Source organism: Lissotriton helveticus, chromosome 3_2 (assembly GCF_964261635.1).
Source record: "Lissotriton helveticus chromosome 3_2, aLisHel1.1, whole genome shotgun sequence".
Taxonomy (NCBI): domain Eukaryota; kingdom Metazoa; phylum Chordata; class Amphibia; order Caudata; family Salamandridae; genus Lissotriton; species Lissotriton helveticus.
In genome coordinates, this window is record NC_136062.1 from 391342079 (window position 1) to 391365274 (window position 23196).

At 46.4% G+C, this 23196-nt stretch overlaps 1 protein-coding gene across 1 annotated transcript in view; it reads left to right on the forward strand.

Annotated features, from left to right (window-relative positions):
* LOC144826026 (uncharacterized) overlaps positions 1–23196 on the forward strand; it is a 658919-nt gene that overhangs the window by 348012 nt on the left and 287711 nt on the right. The window contains exons 19-20 of the mRNA XM_078684302.1: positions 1613–1722; positions 9049–9217. Coding sequence (XP_078540428.1) covers positions 1613–1722; positions 9049–9217 — 279 coding nt within the window. The remainder of the gene's footprint in view (positions 1–1612; positions 1723–9048; positions 9218–23196) is intronic.

Here is a 23196-nt window from a genome sequence, read left to right on the forward strand (position 1 = left end):
TAACCATTAACGTCCCATAAATCAAGAACAAGATGATGTCGAGACGTCTTTGCGTGAAAGCTTTGGGAAACAATATTGTCAGTTTGGTGTGATTGTAGAGAACTCTTCAGCCACCCCTTGTTTTGAACAGAAGCATCTCAGAGAGCCACAGTCTACTGTGTGTACCCCTCAGCTAAATTCCTTCTTTTGGAGACTCTAAACAAACCCAAAGAAACCTTATTTAATGAAAACCTTTCCCAAAGCTTTGATATTCTGTCTAAAAAGAACAACTCCTGTCAGAATTGCATATCATCTGTAAATAGCTACAGATGATAAAGGAACTAGAAAACGCATATAGAATTAACAAGTAACACTAGTGAGCTCTTGAGACTTCATGCTGAAAAGTTAATGCCTGCAACCTTTCAAAGATTTTAACTTTGAGAAACACACTGGACAAGAAGCAATTTGGAGTGAACTCGTTGGTGACACAAACTACAATGTGCATTACAATTACAACCACAGTTTTTGATGTAAGTAGAGACTGGGTTACGAAGGGTCACATATTGTTACTGTATATGGATATTCCTTGAGAAACCTCTGTAGCTAATAGCTTCAGCAGAACATGTTCTGACTGCTGTTTACATCAAAATATAAAAGGTAAAGACTTGCATAATCTTCTTGGATGAAGACCTAATTATTGTCCTTCCTTAATCAGTGCTGAGTGGAGTTCAATGATTCTATGGGCATGTTAGCTTTTCAAAGAGAAACACCTGTCAAAAACATTTGTGAGGCAGCAACATGGACTACTCTGCATTATTTTGTTGTAAGTATTACTTACTGGATGTTTAACTCGGGCACAAAGAAGGGTTCGGACACACATTTCTGTGGAGTTTATTTGCATGAAACCTTCTGTTACATAAGTCATCCGTCCCCTCATCTTTATAGGTCGGGAAGCCACTTAGCTAGGAAGTCAGGAAGGAGGCAAATTGACAGATCTGTTTAAACAGATTGACAGTGTTAAAATCCTCATGGCGGATCCAGTCTTTGGCCCTCTTTCACAACCCTCAGCCATCTCATCTCAGGATGTGCCTGACTTCAAGCTTTCAAGTAAGAAGCATATAGGCGACTGGATGAAGATAGTTGGTGAGAATTGATCTGGGGCACATGCACACATGGTAGGTGGTCTGGGGCTTATGAACACAAGTTCGCAAGGGGACACTACCACAAAGATCGACTCAGAAAAAAACGTAAAATGGCAGCCTTTCTTTTGAGGAGCGCTCTAGTTCTGTTTGTGGTGCACAGGCAATTCCAATGCAGATGTGAAGGTGGCCGGGAGTGAGGATTAAGAATACTAGAGTCGCTTTGGAGCGAACGTATTTTATCCCGCTTAATACTTGTAAGAATAAATGAATCATGTTAAAACATTGCCTTTAAAGTGGATTATTTTATTATGTGTTACCTTTGTAAACGTTTAAGCAGAACCTGAATATTTACTTGTAAGTAGTAAATGGTAAAAAGAATATTAGGATCTGAACACATTACGGTGTATGGCGATCTTTGAGGTCATAAGTAAGTGGGTTTGTTCAGGAGCATTCTCTCTACAGCAGTAACACTTCTTTCTATTCCATTACAGAACGACAATGAGCGATTGCAGACACAGATGATGCAACTGCGTGCTCAGTTCAATCGAGAAGCAGAGATGCACCAGGCTCTTAGCTCCAGTGTGAACGAGCAGTTGAAGGGGTAAACCTATTTAAATAGCTACAGATGTCTCTCAAACTGTTGGTAGGATGAGATTGGTATAATTACTGTATGTTGGTTTTGGTGAGCAGTGTTGTACCTAAATAGATGCGAATGGTGGATGTTGCAGTACTGCCACATTGCAATGCTGATTAACCTCTGTCTGTTAATGTACCCTGTTTTAGTTTCTAGCCTTTGCCTTCTGCTTTTACATCAGTTATCGGTTAATCTAAACAGAGAATTACAATCTCTCCCGCATTAACAGTCCACATTTGTAGAAAAATATATGAAAATCATTGGAAAATAGCCAAATCGTCCAAGAAAATTGTATATCCACAGAATAGATGATACAAACAATGTGCAATTAAATGTCTTTATTTATAGTGAAAAAAATAATTATTACAAGCTTGCTCAATGTTTACAGTTAATTTGCCATATTTTCCTGCCTTAAAATCTGTTATAAAGGCTTGTAGACATGCTAAATAAAGTTAATACAGTTTTAATAAGCATGTTAATTTTGCAAAACGGGTATAAAGACAGGAAGCAATGTTGAGCTGCACCAAAGGAATTTTTTTTGCTTTGTAGGTATTAGCCAAGCACCTTATCAAAATGGCAAAGCTAATACGGGACCGACACATTTAAAAGCTGATATGAATGGTGTTCAGTAAAATAGTTGAATACACATCGCCTAGATATCTGGTTGATAGCAGTGTATCTGAAAGAGACACGTTAGTATTAGATTGCTTACCTTAGAATATCCCCAGGCGTCAGACTGGATCCGGAAACTTTTGCGTAGCAGTACCCTTGCGCGTCGGTAGGCGTCGTCTGCGGCTCCGCGTCCGTCGTCGGCGTCGTGGGCGCCGTGATGACGTCGTCGGAGTACTTAGACGCCGCCTCCGCGTGCTGACGTCAGTTCTTCTTTTTTCCGCGCCAGCAAGCGCAGATCTGGAAAAAGCAGTAACCCTAGTCATTTTTTGACTAACTTTTTTGATCCTTTTTGATTTCTTTTCGAAGTCTCTCGACTCCGAACGGTGCCGTAGGGATGCCCGGCTTCAAGCCCTGTGACGATTGCGACCGTTTGATGTCGGTCACGGATCCTCACCGCGTCTGTTTGTCCTGTTTGGGCGTCGACCACGACGACAAGGCCTGCTCCGACTGCCGGGCCCTCTCCTCGAAAGCCAGGCGGGAGCGGTCCCGCAGGCGACTCAAACTCCGGCAGTCGGTCCCGCGCTGTGCGAGGTCCCGTTCCCATGGGAGGTCGAGGGACAGGTCGCGGGCTCGGAGCCACCACAGCTCCGAGAGTAGGCCGCACTCCTCCGGGTCGAAGTCGTCGTCAGGTAAGCGGCACAAGAAGTCCAAGCGGCGTCATCGCTCCTCGGACTCCCCCCCGACGCTCGCGCGATGCGGCCGGGGGTTCGGGTGACACCGCCCACGCGGCTCCGTCGGAGTCGCGGGCGCCGCGTGCAGCTCCACACCCTCCGGTCCCTGGGCTGAACGCGACGCCGGAGGAGATCGAGCGCTTCCTCATGGCCATGAGGAAACTCTCTCTCCTCCGACGGGCTCCGCGGCGCCTCAGGGCCCAGCGGACCCGTCTGGGGCCCCTAGCGGGTCGGCGGCTCCGGCCCCGACGCCGTCGGGTGCTTCGGCCCCGCCGCCGCCGATGGTCCTCCTTCGGGATCTGGTTCGTCGCCGGTGGATCTCACGACCTCCCCGGCGTCGGACCCTCAGTTGTCACCTCCGGCGCCGTCCTCGGGCGGCGCCAGCCCCGGTCCTACCTCCATTCCTGTTCAGCCGTCGGGACGGCCCCACTGGGCGCCGCTCCAGACGTCGTTTGGTTAATTTCACTTTTATGAACAGGCCCCATTGGTTGAGACCCCTGAATTTCAGGAGATGGGTGATGAAGAGGACTGGGAGGGGTCTGAGGACCCTCTGACCAGGGAGTGTCAGTCTCATGAGGACTGGACAGGAGACCTTGGGGAGGCCAGTGGCCTGGACACCTCTCCAGACACTGGGTTTGTCTCCCCTCCTATCGTGGCTACGGAGGAGGGGCTACATATAGTGCGGTGCTGATGAGGGCTGCCAAGGCCTTGGGCCTTGAGCTCCCCGTCGCGGCCGTGAGGACTAACCTCCTCACTGAGGTCCTTAAACCGCAGTCAAGCTCGGCCGAGCCTCTGCTGCCCTTTAATGAGGCCTTGACCGACGTTCTTCTGGGCACTTGGTCCAAGCCTGCTACGGGTTCGCCCGTAGATAGGAACGTGGCCAGGCGCCACCGCCCAGCCCCGGGCGACCCATGTTTCCTGTCCTCCCACCCTACCCCCGAGAGCCTGGTCATCCAGGCCTCCAATTCCCAGACCGCATTTCCGTCCGCCCCCCCGGACCGGGAATCCAAGAGGTACGACCAGTATGGGAAGAAGATCTTCTCATCCATTAGCCTAGGCCTGCGGTCTTGCAACACCGCCTGCCTCTTGTGACGTTACACCCACTCTGTGTGGGATAAGGTCGCGGAAGTGCTGCCAGAGTGTCCGTTGGAGGTACGGGCCAAACTCGGCCAAGCCCTTGTGGAGGGCCGGGATGCAGCCAAGTATTCCATCAGGTGTGGGCTGGATACCACTGACTCGCTGGGTAGGGCGATGGCTACGACGGTGGCGGTCAGACGCCACGCCTGGCTGAGGTCCGCCAACTTCTCGGCAGATGTCCAGAGCACGCTCATGGACATGCCGTTCGATGGCCGTCGCCTCTTTGGCGACAAGGCAGACCATGCGCTTGAGCGCTTTAAGGACTCCAGGGCTACGGCCAAGTCCTTGGGCCTCTCGGGCCAGCGCCAGCAATCGGCTGCCTTTCACTCCTTTCGTGGCCACGGAAGGGGTGCGCCCACACGCGCCGCCAGCCACGCACCGCAGGGCAATACCCAACGCGGTGGCGGCTGTGGGAACCGCCGTCCGGGCGGTCGGGGGCAGCGGCGAGGTCAGTCCACACCTTCCCCCGCAGCATCCGCCTCAAAACCCTCCTAGTCCGTGCTTCCAGGCCCATGTGACGCCAGTGGGGGGCAGGGGCTATTCCCTCCCCTTCGAGGCGACATCTCCAGCCATGCCACCGCAGAACCACCGTGTATCGGGGGATCATTTGCGACTTCTGCAGGAGGAAGTTACGGCCCTCTTGGCCAAGGGGGCCATCGAGCACGTTCCTGGGCCAGAAGTAGGGTGTGGTTGCTACTCCCACTACTTTCTGGTACCCAAGAAGGGCAAAGGGGGCCTACGCCCTATCTTGGACCTACGGAACGTCAACGGCTTCCTCCGGAAGGAGAAGTTCAAGATGCTGACACTGGCTCAGGTCCTGGCTGCCCTGGACCCAGGAGACTGGATTGTAGCGTTGGACTTGCAGGACACTTACTTTCATATCCCCGTCCTGCCTGCCCACAGGCGCTACCTGCGGTTCATGGTAGGCCACGAGCATTTTCAATTTACCGTGCTCCCCTTCGGCCTTACCAGCGCCCCACGGGTGTTCACAAAGGCGATGGCGGTGGTCGCAGCTCATCTGCGCAGGTTAGGGGTTTCAGTCTTCCCCTACCTCGACGACTGGTTGTTGAAGGCGGGCTCGCCCCAAACAGTCAGCCACCTCCAGACGACGGCAGACCTCCTGCACCTGCTGGGGTTCTCCATCAATGTGCCGAAGTCACACCTGTGCCCCTCTCAGAAGCTCCTCTTCATCGGAGCGGTTCTGGACTCGGCGCGGTTTCGGGTTTATCCGCCCAAACAGCGGGTCCGGGATATTCAGGCTCTGATTCCCATCTTTCAGCCGTTATCCCGGGTTTCGGTCAGGTTGATGCTGCGGCTTCTGGGGCTGATGGCCTCCTGCATCCTACTGGTGCATCACGCCAGGTGGCGGATGCGGGCTCTGCAGTGGGACCTGAAGTTTCAGTGGACCCAGCATCAGGGCAACCTATCCGACCACGTCCTGATCTCGGAGGGCACTGCGAGACAGCTGCAGTGGTGGCTTACGGACCGCGATTGGGTCATCGGCAGATCCCTCTCCCTTCCCCAACCGGAGCACGTGGTTGTGACGGAGGCGTCCCTCCAGGGCTGGGGAGGCCACATGGGAGAGGCGGAGATCAGAGGCCTCTGGTCTCCGGCGGAGACCCGGCTCCACATCAACCTGTTGGAGCTCCGGGCGATTCGTCTGGCACTGAAGGCATTCATCCCCTCTGTCCGGGGGAGTGTAGTGCAGGTATTCACGGACAACACCACCGCCATGTGGTACTGCAACAAACAAGGCGGGGTGGGGTCGTAGATCCTTTGTCAAGAGGCTCTTCGCCTTTGGCAATGGCTGGAACGACAGGGCGTGACCCGGGTGGCTCAACACCTGGAAGGTTCTCTGAACGCCAGGGCGGACGAGCTCAGCTGTCGGTGCATGATGGATCACGAATGGCGTCTGAACTCGGACGTGGCGCAAGGCCTCTTTCAGCGATGGGGAGAGCCTTGGTTAGATCTATTCGCCACCGAAGAGAACGCGCAATGTCATCTGTTCTGCGCGTTGGAATTTCCAAGGCGGCACTCGCTCGGAGACGCTTTTCGTCGCGAGTGGAGTTGCGGTCTGTTGTACGCCTTTCCGCCTATACCACTTCTGCCCAGAGTGCTGAAGAAGATCAAGCTCGACCGGGCCCAAGTCATCCTTGTGGCTCCGGACTGGGCGAGAAGGTACTGGTATCCAGAGCTACTCAGTCTGTCAGTCGATCCCCCGGTTCGTCTGCCTCTTCAGGAGGACCTTCTGTCGCAGCAGCAGGGGACGGTCCTCCACCCGAACCTGTCCAGTCTCCACCTCCATGCTTGGAGATTGAGCGGCGACAGTTGAGGCCATTTGACTTGCCTCCTGAAGTTTGTAACATCATTCTGGCAGCCTGGCGTCCCTCCACAAAGTCGGTATACGCCTGCAGGTGGAACAGATTTGTGGCATGGTGCACAGCAAAGGCTGTGGATCCCCTCAATGCCCCTCTTTCTGAGGTTCTTCTCTTCCTTCTTTCTCTTGCCCAGCAGGGCTCTGCTCTGGGCACTATCAAGGGCTACCTTTCTGCCCTTTCAGCCTTTCTCAGGCTGCCTGATCAACCTTCTTTGTTCAAGTCCCCTATTGTAAATAGATTTCTTAAGGGCATCACACATACGTTTCCTCCTGTTCCGTTTGTGATGCCTCAGTGGGACTTGAACCTGGTTCTTACCTTTCTGATGTGCGCTCCCTTTGAGCCACTTCACAACTGTCCTCTTCGCCTTCTGACCTTGAAGACTGCTTTCCTGGTTGCCATCACCTCTGCCAGGAGAGTGAGTGAGCTCCAGGCCCTCTCTTGTACTCCACCTTTCCTTTCTGTCCATCCGGACAAAGTGGTGCTGCGTACCAAACCTTCTTTCCTGCCCAAGGTTGTCACGGCCTTCCACATCGGGCAGTCTATCACCTTGCCAACCTTCTTCCCGCCACCGCATCCCTCTAAAGAGGAAGAGCGGCTCCACCGTCTGGACCCAAAACGTGCGCTCTCATTTTACTTGGATCGCACACGCCAGTTCCGGGTGGATGACCAACTCTTTGTTGGTTACGTGGGCGCTAAGAAGGGGAAAGCGGTGCACGAGAGGACCATCTCCCGGTGGATCATCCTGTGTATCCAGGCATGCTACTCCTTAGCTAGGAAGGAGCCCCCGGTTGGACTGCGGGCTCATTCTACCCGAGCGACGGCAACTACCACTGCCCTGGGCAGAGGTGTGCCCTTACAAGACATCTGTCAGGCAACTACGTGGGCATCGCTGCACACGTTTGCAAGACACTACTGCCTGGACAGCCAAGTCCGGAGGGATGGCTTCTTTGGCCGTTCCGTCCTCCAGGACTTTCTGGTGTGATTATTGGTTCGCAGACCCACCACCGGGGTTTGTATTGCTGGGGTATCTATTCTAAGGTAAGGAATCTAATACTAACGTGTCTCTTTCCGATGCACAAGTTACTACTTGTGTAACGATATATCTGTAAGAGACATTAGTTAGTATTAGATTCCTTACCGACCCACCCATCCTCCCCGTTCTGCGAACCAATATCTAGGGTTAGGGTTGTCCCCTTTCAGGGCCCTAGTTTCAATGGCACCAGTGTTGGTTTTTAACATGGCTCTGCGTTTCTGGCGCGGAAAAGCTGTGTCTAAGAACTGACGTCAGCACGCGGAGGCGGCGTCTAAGTACTCCGACGACGTCATCAAGGCGCCGACGACGACGGACGCGGAGCCGCAGACGACGCCTACCGACGCGCAAGGGTACTGCTACGCAAAAGTTCCGGATCCAGTCTGACGCCTGGGGATATTCTAAGTAAGGAATCTAATACTAACTAATGTCTCTTACAGATATATCGTTACACAAGTAGTAACTGATGCTTATGTGAACCTGTTGGCAGATATTTGTTAAAATAATAACTAAGATGATTTCAGTATTTTAAGACCACTTTTTGTGACTAGACATCCCTTTAAATCTTTATATGGCCTATTAAAGGTCACACTGACCTCTGTAAATTTAAACTGATGGGCCATAATTTTGGCACTGACAGTCATGTAGCAGAGCTGTTAATTTCTGATGAAATAATCAGACTAGTCTTCAAAGCCCTGGGGCTGCTCTGCCTCTATGCAGGTTGGGTCACGCAACCTAAAGTGAAACAACACAGTCACTTTGTTAGATCTGCTCTTACTCTTGACTTCCGAAACCAAGAATATTGGTGTAGATTAGAAACTGATTAGAGCAGAAATTCCTTACTCTGAGCAAAAATCTGCATTGAGAATTCAGAAGTCGCTTTCTTGAGTCATTCTCTTCCACCCTATTGAAATGGCTGTCTCCGCGTGGCAAAATCAGATATTGCCAGTAGTACTGGTAGTGTGGTCAGGGAGCATGGTACCTCCACACCTAAGTTTATTTATTTTCTGTCCAAAATAATAAGGGCCACTCCACCCTGGCCATGTTTTCAAGTCATGTGGATTCATACCACATATCACTAGCAGAACTCTTGTGTTTGGTTTAGATATTGATGAGGATTTCTAAAAGCACAGAAATGGCAGAATGTTGATGGCCTTGAGCAGTCAAATAGGTTCAGGAATACAGTTAACGTCCTTAGTAAGAACAGAAAGCATGTTCAGAGTGTAGACCCTGTGAATTTAGTGCAGTGTATGAAATCAGACGTTTCATAGGTAACGATGAAGAGGAGAATTGCCCGCATAACGTAAGTCCACTTAATGTGTAGATTCCTTTTTATTCTTTTGACTGACTCTTTAGGGAGTTTAAAAAAGAATTGCCTTGTTTTAAATGTATATTGGTATTGCAGGTTAAATGACCGAAAAATATTCCTGGAAACTTCGCTCATGGAAAAGGAGCAAAAGCTTTTGGAAACAGCTGGGAAAATGGAGCAGATAAATATTTTGAGGCACTCAGCTGAAGAACAAGCAGTTTGGAACAAAGAACTCATTGAAAAAAACTCGCTAATTGAACTGCAGGTAAACAACATTGTTTTAGAGCTTTATCTTTTGTTTTTAAAGTGTGTTGTTCAAATGGCCCCAGAAGCAAATAAACTACACTCTTCCCTGTTTATTGCTAGTCTGTGGCATTCGGGAATCATGAGCCCTGCAGGCAGATCTCTTTTGTTGCCGCCTTGTGGAGATCTCTTTTCTTGCCCTGTGGAGATCTCTTTTCTTGCCCTGTGTCTTCGAATGCTGCAATCTTGACTGTTTTTTAGTTAGACATGCAGCCGCAATCCTTGCGGAAGAACATCTTTCCAAAATGATCCTGTCATTTTTAAGGACTATTTCTGTAATGGATAAGTGACATTACATACACCACTGACTTCAGTTCCTTTTTCCCACGACTATCCGCGGCCTGTGCAGGTAAGAGCGATGGCACCGCCCCACTGCTCTTGCCTGCATGTGCCGTGGCTGCCCAAGAGACACAGGATTTAAAGTCAGTAAGATTTATCAACATGTTTTGACTTTGGTTTCGTGTGTTTTTTAACAGAGTTTTGCTTTTTCCTGATTTCTCTTTCTTGATTGGTCATCTTCCAAGTGTGCAGGCTTTCAGCACTGTAGGAGGTATAAATCTGTTACAGGTCATCATCCCTTTTGCCTTTGTTGCCTCTGTAAAAGCCATGGACTGATGAAGTGTGATTTGAGGAGGCACCTGTACACTTGAGGAAGAAACAGTCACAGATGGTTAGATTTATCTTGATGGGGAGCTCTTGCTCTCGTGTTCGTTGCAAAAATAGTGCCAAGTTTAGATCTACCTCCCCTGAGGAACCTTATGAAAAGCACCTTTGAAAGCAGAAGATTGTTCACACCTCCGCACAGTGAAAAGACTGAGTCATCCACTTTCTCTTTAGAGTCATAATAATTTGGTGGCCTTCCCAATGGCAGGTGTTTCAACTGATCAGGAGACATACAAGAATTGAGACTCCAATTTTTTTAATTCTCAATGTTCTTTTTTATAGGGCTGCTATTGCCCACAGAATGAGTTTTACAACAGAGGATAATAGAATAACAACGCGCACATGTTCTGCAAGTGAAAGTGTAGTGATATAAAATTACATCTGCAAGAAACATGTAGTGATAGATTCCTTACCTTAGAATTACCCCCAGGCGTCAGACTGGATCCGGAAAGTTTTTGTCAGTATTACCCCTGTGCATCGGAAGGTGGCGTCGTGCGGCTCTGCATCAGTCGTTGTCGTCGTGGTCGCTGAGACGACGCCAGCAAGCGCAGATCCGGAGAGAGCGGTACCCCCAGTGACTTTTGGCTGAGTTTTTCGAGGCCTTTTTGTCTGTTTTACGAGTAGATGCCCAGTTTCAAGTCCTGCGGGGACTGTCGTCGTATGATGTCGGTGACAGACCCGCACCGAGTGTGTCTCTACTGCCTGGTGCGCAACCATGACCCCAAGTCGTGCCCCGACTGTCGGGCCATGGCGACGAAGACTTTGCGGGAGTGGTCTCGAAAGTTGCTTGAAGTCCTGCAGTCGGCTCCATGCCTTTCAAGGTCCCAGTCCTTTGGGAGTTTGAGGGACCGGTCGGCCACCACCATCGTTCGTCGGGATCGAAGTCTTTGCACTCGCGTCAGGTAAGGCGAAGTATCACAAGAAGTCAAAGAAGCGCCATCGCTCTCCGACTTGCGCTCGCCCGTGACGTGGCTAAGGGTGCAGGTGGTGCCACCCCTGCAGCTCCGGCGGAGCCTATGCAGTCTGTCGACCTACCCGCCCTTACCGGGTCCGTCGGCGACTCCGGCCCAGCTGCAGGACTTTTTCAGCCATGGCCTGCCTCTTTGCGCCGTTGGGCCTCGCATGCCCGACTCGGGGCTCTCGCTCTGCATTGTTGGCGGCTCAGGCACCGCTATCGGCTCTGGCCCTGGCTTTGCAGGGCCCGCAAAGATCAAGGCCTGGATTCCGGTCGACGTCGGTTGACCTCGTGACACTTCCCCCAACGTCGACCCCACCGGCACCACTTCTGACGTCGCCCATGTTCCCGGGCGACATCATCCCTGGTTTCAGCCCTGATGTGGACACAGCGCTGATTCCGATGCCAATGGGGCCTTTCTACCCCTATGTCCTGCCGGTTAATCAGCCTTCGGAGGAAGAGGAGGACTAGGAGGGGTCTGAGGACACTCTCGCAGCACAATGTGAATTTGACCCAGACTGGGTAGAGGAATTGGGGGATGCCAGAGGTCTTGGTACGTCTACCTTGGCATGCTGTCTCCTCCTACCATGGCTACGGAGGAGGGTGCGAGTTACGCTGTGGTGTTGCGTAGGGTGGCAGCGACACTTCACCTCCAACTCCCTACAGTGGCCGTCCTGACTAACCTCCTGACAGAAGTGTTTCAGCCGGCAGCTGCCTCTGCAGAGCCACTGCTGCCTTTTAATGATGCTCTTTCTGACGTTCATTTGGACACTTGGTCCAGGCCCAACACAGGGGCTTCTGTGGATAGGAACTTGGCCCGGCGCGATCACCCGGCTCCGGGCGACCCCCATTATCCTTTTATCCTTTCCCAACACCCCACCCCTGAGAGCTTAGTTGCCCAAGCTCCTGCGCCCTCAAGCGCATTCCCTTCCCCACCTCCAGACAGTGAGTACAAGAAACTGGAACAGTACGGTAAGAAAATGGTTTTCTTCCGCCAGTTCAGGGCTGCGGTCTTGAACACTGCATGCCTCTTGGGCCGTTATTCCCATTCTATGTGGGATATTGTGGCGCAAGTGCTGCCTCAGTGTCCGGAGGAGGCCCGGACAGTGCTCTCTTCAGCTATTGCTGAGGGTAGAGACGCATCGTAGTTCACGATTGGTTGTGGCCTTGACACCGCCGACTCGCTGGGTGGGTGATTTCCATGACAGTGGCGCTCTGTCGCCAAGCCTGGCTGAGGACTACTGGCTTCTATGGGGATGTCCAGATCACCCTGATGGACATGCCCTTTGATGGCGTTTGCCTATTTGGCAACAAAGCAGACAATGCGTGGAGCGCTTTAAGTATTCCTGGGCTACGGCCAAGTACTTGGGCCTTTCCGCCAGGCACCCACCGCCACCTTCTGCTTTTCGTTCCTTTTGTGGGCACGGAAGGGGCGCCCCAACACGTTTGCTTCAGAGCCACAGGCCTGCGCAGCAACAGCCTCAGCGCAGCCGCGTACGTGGAACCCACCGAGGCAGATTAGGGGGCCAGCGGGTGGGTCAGTCCACCTCCACCCCAGGCTACCACTGCCTCCAAACCTTCCTAGTCAAGTCTTTCAGGCCCATCAAACGCTAGTGGGTGGCAGGTACCGCCATCACCTGCCTCACTGGTGCACCATTACTATTGTAGTGTAGTTCCTATATTCCCAATAGGCTCTGCGCATTGGAATAATATAAACAGCAGTGTAGACGTAGGACTGAAGTCGACTAGGTCTCTACTGACTATATTAAACTTAATTAGTTTTGCCAGCTAGCTCAGAGGTCACTAGAAACTTTCTCGAGTAAACAAGGAGAAGTTTAACTTCCCTGGATAGTCAAGAAGGGATTAGCTTCTGACAACCATAAAACATGACAACTTTGCTCCCTCAGAATAAGAGTGTCTCTCTAGAGTCGTGTGAAAACAATAGACAGCTATTTTACTCAGTCAATCGTGCATACTTAGTGCAGAGAATAGAGAGACGGGCTTTTTCAATAAGAGGTGTTATTTATTGAGCAGTCTTCTTTCTCATGCAAGAGAAATGAATTGCAACAATTGCAATACTCAGCATAAAGTAAAGTGCGTAGAGTAAAAGGAGTATTCAAAGATTCAAAAGATTTTTATTTGCTTTGGTACTCGACTGAGGACCACAAACTTAAAAAAACAATTTACAGAAGAAAAATCGTTTAGAAGTTAATACAGTATTAAAAAAGATTTTAGAAATTTATAGAAATTGTAGCAAACCCATTCACTGGGTGGATGTTTACCTACTATTATCAGATCATTTACTGTTGTAATTTTACATTTCCGATATATCGGATCAAGGTATCTTACTCGTGTTTTTACTATATTTGGATGGGGACAAACAAATAAGATATGTTCAATGTCCTGATCACCACCTTGACAGAATTTACATGTCGGAGAACCTACTAATGTCCATCTGGAGGTAAAGGTAGATACAGGTAAAATACCTAAACGCAACATTATAATAGCCCTTCTAGCTCCGTGCGTAAGGCAAAATCCCAAATATGGCCGCATTTGCTTGTATTCCAATGACTCCGTAAATAGTTTGTATGTGGATAACTTAGAGCAATATGCGAGATCAAGGTCAAAGCTCAATCTTGGTGTGAAGCATTTTAGGAAGAGTTTCAATTGAGGATTTGACCAGGTAAGCAAAATTTCTTTTGTAAGATTAGCGATTTTAAATGCAACTGACATATTCCTGGAAAAATTAAGGTATAAGGCTTCTAATTCAAATATCTCAGTCTTTAACAAGAATCGCAATGTTCCTTCCTTAGCATGCAGTAAATTGTACGCCCATCTAATGATATTGGCCACTGCTATAGCGTAGGTACTTGTAAGTGAGAATTCCAATCTGAGTGCTTGAACTGGTGTGGATCTTGAAACTTTTAGTATTTTTTTCAGAATTTTTCCTTCGATTAAGTCCATAAAGGTCCATTGCTTAGTTGGGATGTGTTCAGTAGCATAGGATAAAACCGGGGGGATTTTTGCTCTGAACACTTTAAGTAATGAAGAGAAGTGCCTATTTCCGGTGGCAGTGTACAATCTGGAGATAGCCCCGGCGTGTAATTCTGATTTTTTCTTTAGATTATTTATTTGCTTTGAATTTTGCAAATTTTTTGTGAAAATCCTGCCGGGGTAAGTGTATTCTTCTACTTCCTCTACTCTGATCCCATCAAGATGCCAACAGTATTTGACATTTTTCTTTTTCTTACCGGTAAAAGCCACCACTTTGGTTTTTGATAAGTTTGGGACTAAATAATGTTCCTTGGAATAATCGTTTAAAGAGTCCAATATTTTTGCAGACCAAAAGGTGTAAGGTCCAACATTACTATATCATCTGCATATAGTAGGGCATGAATGCCTTGAAAAGCAATCTTTGGTGGCAAACTGGAGCATTGTTGCAGATGATACGGTAAATCGCTCAAATATAATGAAAATAAAATAGGTGCGAGAAGGCACCCTTGTTTAAGGCCATTAAAAGTTTCAATCTGTTTGGTCAATCCTTTTTCGCTCCCCATTTGTACCTGGGACCAAGTGTTAGTATGGAGCGCAATGATGATCTGCAGTAAGTTTTCGGCAATCCCTAGTTTCCTCAATTGTTTCCATAGTGTAGGTCTATCTACGCGGTCAAACACTGTAGAATAATCAATGAACGCAGCGTACACTGTTTGAAATTTCTGCCCAATGTATTTATCTAGAATAGACTGGAGAGTGGATATATTGTCAGTGACTGAATGATTGGGACGAAAGCCAGCTTGATACTTAGGTATTAGACCCTGTGAGAAGGACCAGTCCTTCAGTTTACCAAGATCTCCGCAGCGAACATTTTACCAGTAGCATCCATTAACGCTATTTGGCGGTAATTGCCAGCGATATTTTGGCTCCCCTTTTTATATATTGGAATAATAATACTCCCCTGCCATGATTTAGGTAATCTCCCAGTGCTGAAAATATAATTAAAAAGTGATGATAATATCTGACTCCATTCTTTAGGATGTGACTGCAAAACCTTAATGGGTATTTGATCAGGACCTGACGCTGCAGTTCTTCTTGCTTTTCTAATATGTATTTCTATAGAAAATGCTGTAGTTTTTTCTATCGAATTTGATTTATTTTCCGACGTGATTTCAGTATCACTTATATCTGAATCATTTGCATTTTCTTTATATAGCTCAGTTAGATAAGTTTCCCATTCTTTTGGTGGAACTGGTATTGCATTCAGTTTCTTTTTTGTACCAGTCATTTTGGCGATCAGAGACCAATATTTTCTTTGGTTGTATTTTTTCGCCGCCTCTTGAATATCTACCCAATTTTTATCCTGCAGCATTCTTTTTTGACTGTTCTTCTCTCTTCTTAATTGATTTTTTAGTTTGTTTATTTCTTGCTGGATTACAGGTGAGAAATTTAGGTATTGCCCTCGAGTGAGTTTATTGAGCTTCCTTCTGATTATACTTTTGTTGGTCGTCTTGTAAATTCTCTTTTTTTCTTGTTTTATCCGGCTTAGGAATGCTTTTTTAAGTTTGTTGATGATACATTCAAAATTTGTTATTTGATCTTCGGAATGTATGTTGGATAGAAGTTGATTTTGTGAAATTAATTCGTTAATGTGGTCAAAAGTCGATGAATTCCAAAAGATCCGTCTCTGTTTGTTGTCAGTTTCGATATTGCTTTTATGGAACATGATTCGGTTCGACGAGGAGGACTTTACGGACCAACCAGTTTTTAGGTGTATAAGAGCATGGTCGCTATCGTCTGTAAAGTCAATGCTCAGATGTAGAACAGTATCTATCAGCTCCATACCACAAATTAAGTAGTCAATTATTGATAAAGATCCATTCCCTCGTCTTGTGAAAGATGCTGGTCTATCGCCATCCATATTACCATTCAAGATTGTCCCATTTAAATGTGGTAAACATGATAGTAACAATTTTCCTCTTTTATCAGAAGCTTTCCCTTTAGGGAATGTTGGGATAGATAATTCCAGCGATTCCTCTTCATATAATTTTGCCCATTTTCCGATCTCAGCATTAGATATTTTTGCATTCAGGTCACCCATAATTAAATATGATATATTCGCTCGATCTTCAATTATTTGTGCAATTGCATCCATGGTTTCTACAAGGATGGTATCCTGGTTGGTACCTGGAGGAATATACACGTTAAAAAGCAAAAAGGCCTTTTTTTGGACAGAGTCATTAGTCTTCAATGAGACCTTGATGCATTGGAAGTTGTCCGATTTGGACTCAATAACTGCTTGGGACCATGATTGCTCCTCGCTCAATAGGATTGCAAGTCCGCCCTTAGCATGGCCTCTGTTCATTGCTATAGCCGGAATATCATAGACATAATAGCCCGTCTGAAAAAAAGATTTTTTTGCCCAAGTTTCCGGTATGGCTAAAATATCGGGATAGTTATTTAGTACTTCATTCATTTTGTTGTTTGTTTTTCCGGCTATGTTCCATGAGGTGATCTTTAAACCATTGTTAAACAGTGTGTTGTTGTTGATAATCTAATTTGTTACTGTTTATGGTCTCCGAGACCCAAGCCCAGGACTTTAAGTTTTTTTTGACCACATTTTCTTCTTGATCTTGGTTCCACACTTTCCTTTCTCCTTTATTAACCTGAATTTTCAAGGTTTCCTTCCTTGTACAAATTACTCCTGAATCAGCAAGATTAGAGTCGTTGGAATACCAGTTATTAATTGGGATATTCAAGTGGGTTCCTGGGAGGCCAATGCTTTTGTTTATGATTTTGATATTCTTTGGTGGGGATCTTTCGATGACATCGTAACCACTTTTATGGAGTGTTTCTTGTTCCTTTAAGATAATCCCAGGAAGAACTGGTGACCAGAAAATCACTTCCGCTATTTTACGATTGTCCTTTATGGGAAAGGTTACCAGATCTATTTCTTTACTAGTTATGGATTGTAAAGAATGTATTTGCTGAAGCAAGTTGATTATCCTTCCTCGGTTTAATGGTTGATTATCAATAGGAAAAAGTTCTTCAAACTGTAAACGATTAGTCACGGTTAGTTCACCACTTATTGACAATTTCTTATTTTTCTCTGTTATTTCCTTGATTGTTTGACCTACTCTATCAGTTACTTTGGGAGGTATGTATTCAATTGCTTTGGGGTTTAATATCGTTATTAATGTTGTATTTGTTGTATCATTAGTTGCCTCAGCCAAGGAATGGTCGAATATTGTTTTATCATTTTGACCCTCTTTGCTGTCATGAGGAGTGATGGCATTTTTGAATTTGAGCTTTCGGAATTTCTTTTTATTTATTCTTCTTATTGGCTTCCTATTTCTGTTGTTTCCCTTTGTTCCTTTATTGTGTTTTGTTTGGGGGATTGTGTCAACGCCAACTTCATCAGGTGAAAGTTTGGTGGAAATTCGATGTTCTTCTTCAACGGTTCAATTTTTTTGCAAGTTATGTTTTTTGGCAGCCGAAAAGATAGGGAACTCTTTACCTGTAGATAGAGGCTCTTCTTTAAAAAGATTCTTCAAGGAATATATTTTCTCATCCTTAATCTTTTTTCGTATCGTCTTATTGAATTGATCTAATTCGATTGTTTGAGTACTAATATCACATTTAAGTTGAGATTCAGAACTTTTGTTATTATTGGAAGAAGTATAATATTTTTCCTGCTTCGCATCAATTGTCTGTTTATTATTGGTTGCATCAGCAAGGTCTTTTTTCCTCTTTTCTTCTACCAAAAATTTTAATATTCCAATTTGAGCATCTAAAGTTTGGTCGGAGTTTTCCAGAATATTACCTAAAAAGGAGAGTACCGATTCCAATATTTCTTGTAAAGTGTAAAGAGCCTTTGAAATGGGTGTCACAGTATTAGATGAATTTATTTCATTAGGTAGAAATGGATCCAATGATATATCCAGATTTATTTTATGTTCTAGGGATTGATCTGAGGCCTGATGAATGAGTTGTCTAGACTTAACTGAAGATTTGAGATATTTTCCATCAGCTTTATATCATTTTGAGAAGGGTCCTCAGTACCTGAGAGGCTGCCTAATCGTTTTATGGGTGTTAAAGATGTTATATGTGAGGAATCATGAATCGGAATTTGTGATTCCTGAGTTGAGAATAGAATCTTCTGGTTAAAATCGGAGCCCGTAGCACTTGAGGGTTGAGTAGTTTGTAATTCTAGGCTGGGCAGCTCTGCTGCCTCATTTGATGTTATTATTTCAGTTTCGAGTGGAATTTTTTGAACGAGTGTAGGAGTTTTCTTTTTTGGTGATAAAGCTAAAAAATAGTTACTAATTGCGGGTGTTCCAGTTATCTGACCTTGTTTTATTGCATTATCAGAAGATCTTCTGATAGCTTCCTCGGTGCCCATTCTCTTCATAAATATAGTGCGAGATCGGAGTTTTTTATAAGCCATAAAATATTCGTTCAAGCAGTACTGGTTGTTGGTTGGGCAAAGGACCTTTAAGGTAACATGTGCCAATTGAATGGGGATATAAATCAGATAAAAATGGAGTGGCCCGTCCCGTCCTCAATCGTCCACGGACGGCCACAGACGGCCCGCCCTTTGCCCGGGCTTCGCCCCGTGCTCCGCCCCGCGCGCGTCCCTCGATGCGCGTTGCAAGTTGGAGTTAAGTGGTATGTCGGGTTGTGGGGGCGTGGCACTGGGAGGGGGCGCGGCTCACGCGGGAAGAGGACCAGCTGGAGATGTGGAATGCTGGTCCTCGCAGTCCCGGGGCCGGCGCCTCTCCCTCCTCTGCGGCCACACGGATGTAAGGGGCTTGGTGGCTAAAACCAACAGCTGCAGCACAGGATAATTGCTACTCCAGTAGCGAGGGCAGTAAAACAAAAGCTCCAAACAGCGTCTCCTTCACGAGCGGCTCCCGCGAAGCGGGGGCCGCGAGAAGTTATCCGGACTTGGCTGGGGGCGTGGCACTGGGAGGGGGCGCGGCTCACGCGGGAAGAGGACCAGCTGGAGATGTGGAATGCTGGTCCTCGCAGTCCCGGGGCCGGCGCCTCTCCCTCCTCTGCGGCCACACGGATGTAAGGGGCTTGGTGGCTAAAACCAACAGCTGCAGCACAGGATAATTGCTACTCCAGTAGCGAGGGCAGGAGTATTATAAAATAATACTGTAAAAGCATTGATATGGTTTCTTAGTCATATGATACTTTAAAATGGATAAAATATAAACATACATATATACATTGACTAACGTACTCAACTGGTGCTTCTAAATACGCCTACCCCGGTGTACCTGACCTAAGCCTAATACGTGGGAAGGAGTAAATAATTGCAGTTTAAGTTAAGTTGGTTTTGCCAAGAATCTGTATCAAGAATTCTCTTTAAGGGTTTAGTCAGCTCCGTACCTGGGTAATAGAAAGCAGGAGGTCTGGTATCTCTTTCTCAGGACTCGATATCCCAGCAACCCGCAAGGGCGGCTGAGAACACCGGAGCTGGATTTTCTCGGCAGGAGAAAAGACAGCGTCTTTCTCAGTGCGTCAAAAGGGAGGGGCTGCGTCCGTGGGCTCTCCGCATCAGCTGGGCTCTCGGGCAAGTAGATAGCCGCTCTGCTCCAAATCACCGTGTGTTTGCTTAAGGCAACGTTGGTATATTTATACCTGAAAGGTGCCGGGTTTGACGTTAGGTTGGACATGACGTCAATAAAGATGTCACTAAGAACTGGCCGTTCTTACAGTGCTCACAGGAGTTCTAGGACAAATCAAAACAAAAGCCATGGGGAATTCCCAGGTTGCTGGAGGTTTGGTTTGTTTAGAGAACTCGTTGTACTCTCTAGGAGCCTGGGGAAGTAGCCTTGCTTAATTTGGACTGCATGGGCTATGACTAAATATGGATATGACTCTTATGCCTTTATAAGGATATTATCTATTATAACCACATAAGGGCATAAATCAGGAATATCGAATTAGGGTCCTAGATAGAACAACAACAGTATGGACAGGTGGGTTTTACAAATAGTCCGAAGGGGCTGCTTCCTCCCCTTTGAGACTAGCCCTGCAGACATGCCACCCCAGTACCACTGCATGTCGGTGTATCACTTGGCATTTCTTCAACAGAAAGTCTTTGCCCTCTTGGCCAAGGGTGGCAACGAGCGCATTCCTGAGCCAGAAGTAGGAGGTGGTTGTTATTCCCACTACTTTCTGGTATCCAAGAAGTACAAAGGCCTGAATCCTGTCTTGGACCTCAGGGACGTTAATCGCTTCCTCCGGAAGGAGAAGTTCAAGATGTTAACTCTGGCTCAGATCTTGTCTACCCTCGACCCTGGAAACTGGATGATAGCGTTGGACCTGCAGGACGCATATTTCCACATTCCCGTCCTGACGGCCCACAGGCGTTACCTGCGGTTCACGGTAGGCCACAAGCACTTTCAGTTTACTGTGCTCTCCTTTGGCCTAACCAGCGCCCCCGGGTGTTTATCAAAGTGATGGCAGTGGTTGCAGCTCATCAGCAGAGATCCGAGCGCGGAAATTTGTGTACAGAACTGACGTCGGCACGCAAGGGCGGTGTCTAAGTAGCTGCCGCGACTTCATCTCGGCGACCACGATGCCAACGACAGACACGGAACCCCACAACGCCACCTTCCGACGCGCAGGGGTATTGCTGACGGAAACTTTCCGTATTCAGTCTGATGCCTGGGGTACTTCTAAGGTAAGGAATTTATCACTAACTAATGTTTCTTACAGATATATCTTTACAGAAGTTAAGTAACTTGTTCATCAGTGATGTAAGTGAAGTCTTATATACATTTAGCATCACTATGACTGTAAGGTAGTGATTCCCAACCTGTGGGTCGTGAGCCAAAATTTAGTGGGTTGTGAAAGTGCAAACTAGAAATAATGATGTTTTTGAATTCTATATTTATTGTGTCCTATTTGCTGCACTACAAAGACAGATGTGAAATTCCAGGCTATGTCACCTAGAAAATTGCTGCTTTTTTACCATGGGAATAGGTATTTACAAACTCCTCTCACTTTGCAGTTAGGGAAAGAAAAGTAAAGCGAATTATGTGACATTCTTGCCAGGGTACAGGGGTTTGAAAGGTAGGGCTGCAAGATGTCATTTTTATGCGACATGCAACAAAACATAAATAGCTGTAAATTAAATACAAGCATTCAGCAGTAAGGAAAGCAAAAATGAAACCCATTTTATGGGATTTTGAAGTGTAATAGAAACAAAGATTTAAATAGGACCAAAACTAATCAAAATACTTTACTTGGAGATACACAAGTCATATTCACTGAAACCTGTTTTCCACATATTATACATTTTGTATGAAGTAGTTTTAACAGTAACACTGTTATTTGTGTATTTTTAGTATCCATTTCAATGCAAAAAGTGCTGTCTGTGAATGACGGTATGCTACGACACAATGCTTTAATTACATTTAAAAAATCGCCCACCTCATGCCCACTAAAGCTAGGTGGGTCGTGAAATTATGTTTAAAAAGTGGGTTGTGGTTCTAAAACGTTTGGAAACCACTGCTCTAGAGTATTTAAGACATACATTTGTAGTCAACCGTGACAAAACATAAATAGAGCAATAATACACTAGTAACTTATATATACATTTGTAATAAATTACAGGTATAAAAAATATCATAGGAGTAGGATGTGGCTAGTATATAATGGAGACATGGATCTCACTTGAACCTCTGCATTGTAATTAAAATTTGACATAATGTGGCTAGTAGTGTAGCTGACTGGATTATACATTGGAGGTCAGCTCCACTACATCAGTAGTGAAACAGTGGTAATTCTACATCAGCAGTCATAATCCAAGTGAATGATACTAGGGATAGGTTTATTAGGTTTTGCTCTGAAGATTTGCGTTGAGGGAGCAAACCTAAAATGGGTTAATTGGCCATTCCAGATCATGGGCGAGTCCCTGGATAAAGGTGTGCTTTGCTTTACAGTGAACTTTTTTTTTTTTGTTTAATCAAGGGATTTCAAGACGTTTAGATTTGCAATTTTTACTGAACACTTTGAGATAGGGGAAAAATTCAGTGTGTATCACTTTGTATGTGATGTCTTGGAAAGAACTAGGATAAACAAGCCCTGACAGGGATTAATCAATAACTTGTAAATAAACACACCTGGGCACGGTTAATTTGCAATTATAGCAGGCAGAGAAAATCTTTATGTATTGACATGCTAACTGACAACAATTATTAACACAAATATCAGCTAGTGTATATATTGTTTTCCATTTATTATTTTCATTTTGTTATAAAAGTATCACAAATCTCTCCATTATAAATATGTTTATGATACAAAGATATACATATTCTTTTAGTTATACATGATAGAAGAAAATTATTCCCACAACATTAATTTGTTGTCTTACTACACATCCTTAATGTTACTTGTCATAGACATATACATACAGACAATTTTTCCTTCTACTGAACCTTATACAATCAATTTTCTACTTTGTATATGATACAAGCTGTTTTATAAGTCAAGCGAATCTCCAGTGTTAACTACTACTTGGGTTAAAGAAACAGAACAATTCTGTAAAATTCTATTGTGTGAGTGATCCGCCTGGTTTCATAACCCAAGATGGTTTTGAGAGAGTTTAGGCGCGTCTTCGGTAGTCCGGTTAGTAGTCTGTTACTATATTCTATGCTGCCTATCGGTAGTAAGATTGTGGCATGTTTCAAGGAGTCTGGGATGGTGGCTTTGTGTGAGAGCAATGAAGGATAGGATTGAGATCCATGCTGATGTGGTCGAGTTCTTAGGTGGAGATTAAGTATGGGCAAAATCCAATGGGGCACCTGAGTGGATCAAGTGCATGGTGCTAGTGGGGTCTAGTGGGGTGATGGTTGGCAAGCAGGTCAAGGACATTTCCGTGGAGTCATTGGGGTCGTGGCCTACAAGGGTGGAGATAATCATCTGAGGTACATAGTTCGTCCAGTCACTTTGTGGGCGCGGGCTTCCCGCAGAAGGCGGAAGTCCCGCCCCAGGGGAGGCTGTGAAACGCTGTAGAAGGCATACGAATGCTGGTTATTATGAGTCGTGGCCTTATTGAAAGAGAAACTCCGCTAGGAGATGAAGTGTGCTGTATAGATGCAACAGTAAAAATATAATCCAAAACTGCCTGCCTATTAATGGAGATGCGCATCTATTGGCCGAGGGTCTGCACATGCATCGCATCCCTCCCCTCCACATACCCACCCTCTGCCCTGCTGATTGGTTGCATAGAAGCAGGCGTCTCCCTCGCACCGCCCCCCCCCCCCTCCCCTCCCATTCACAGTCACACGACCCAGCGCCATGCTGACGGC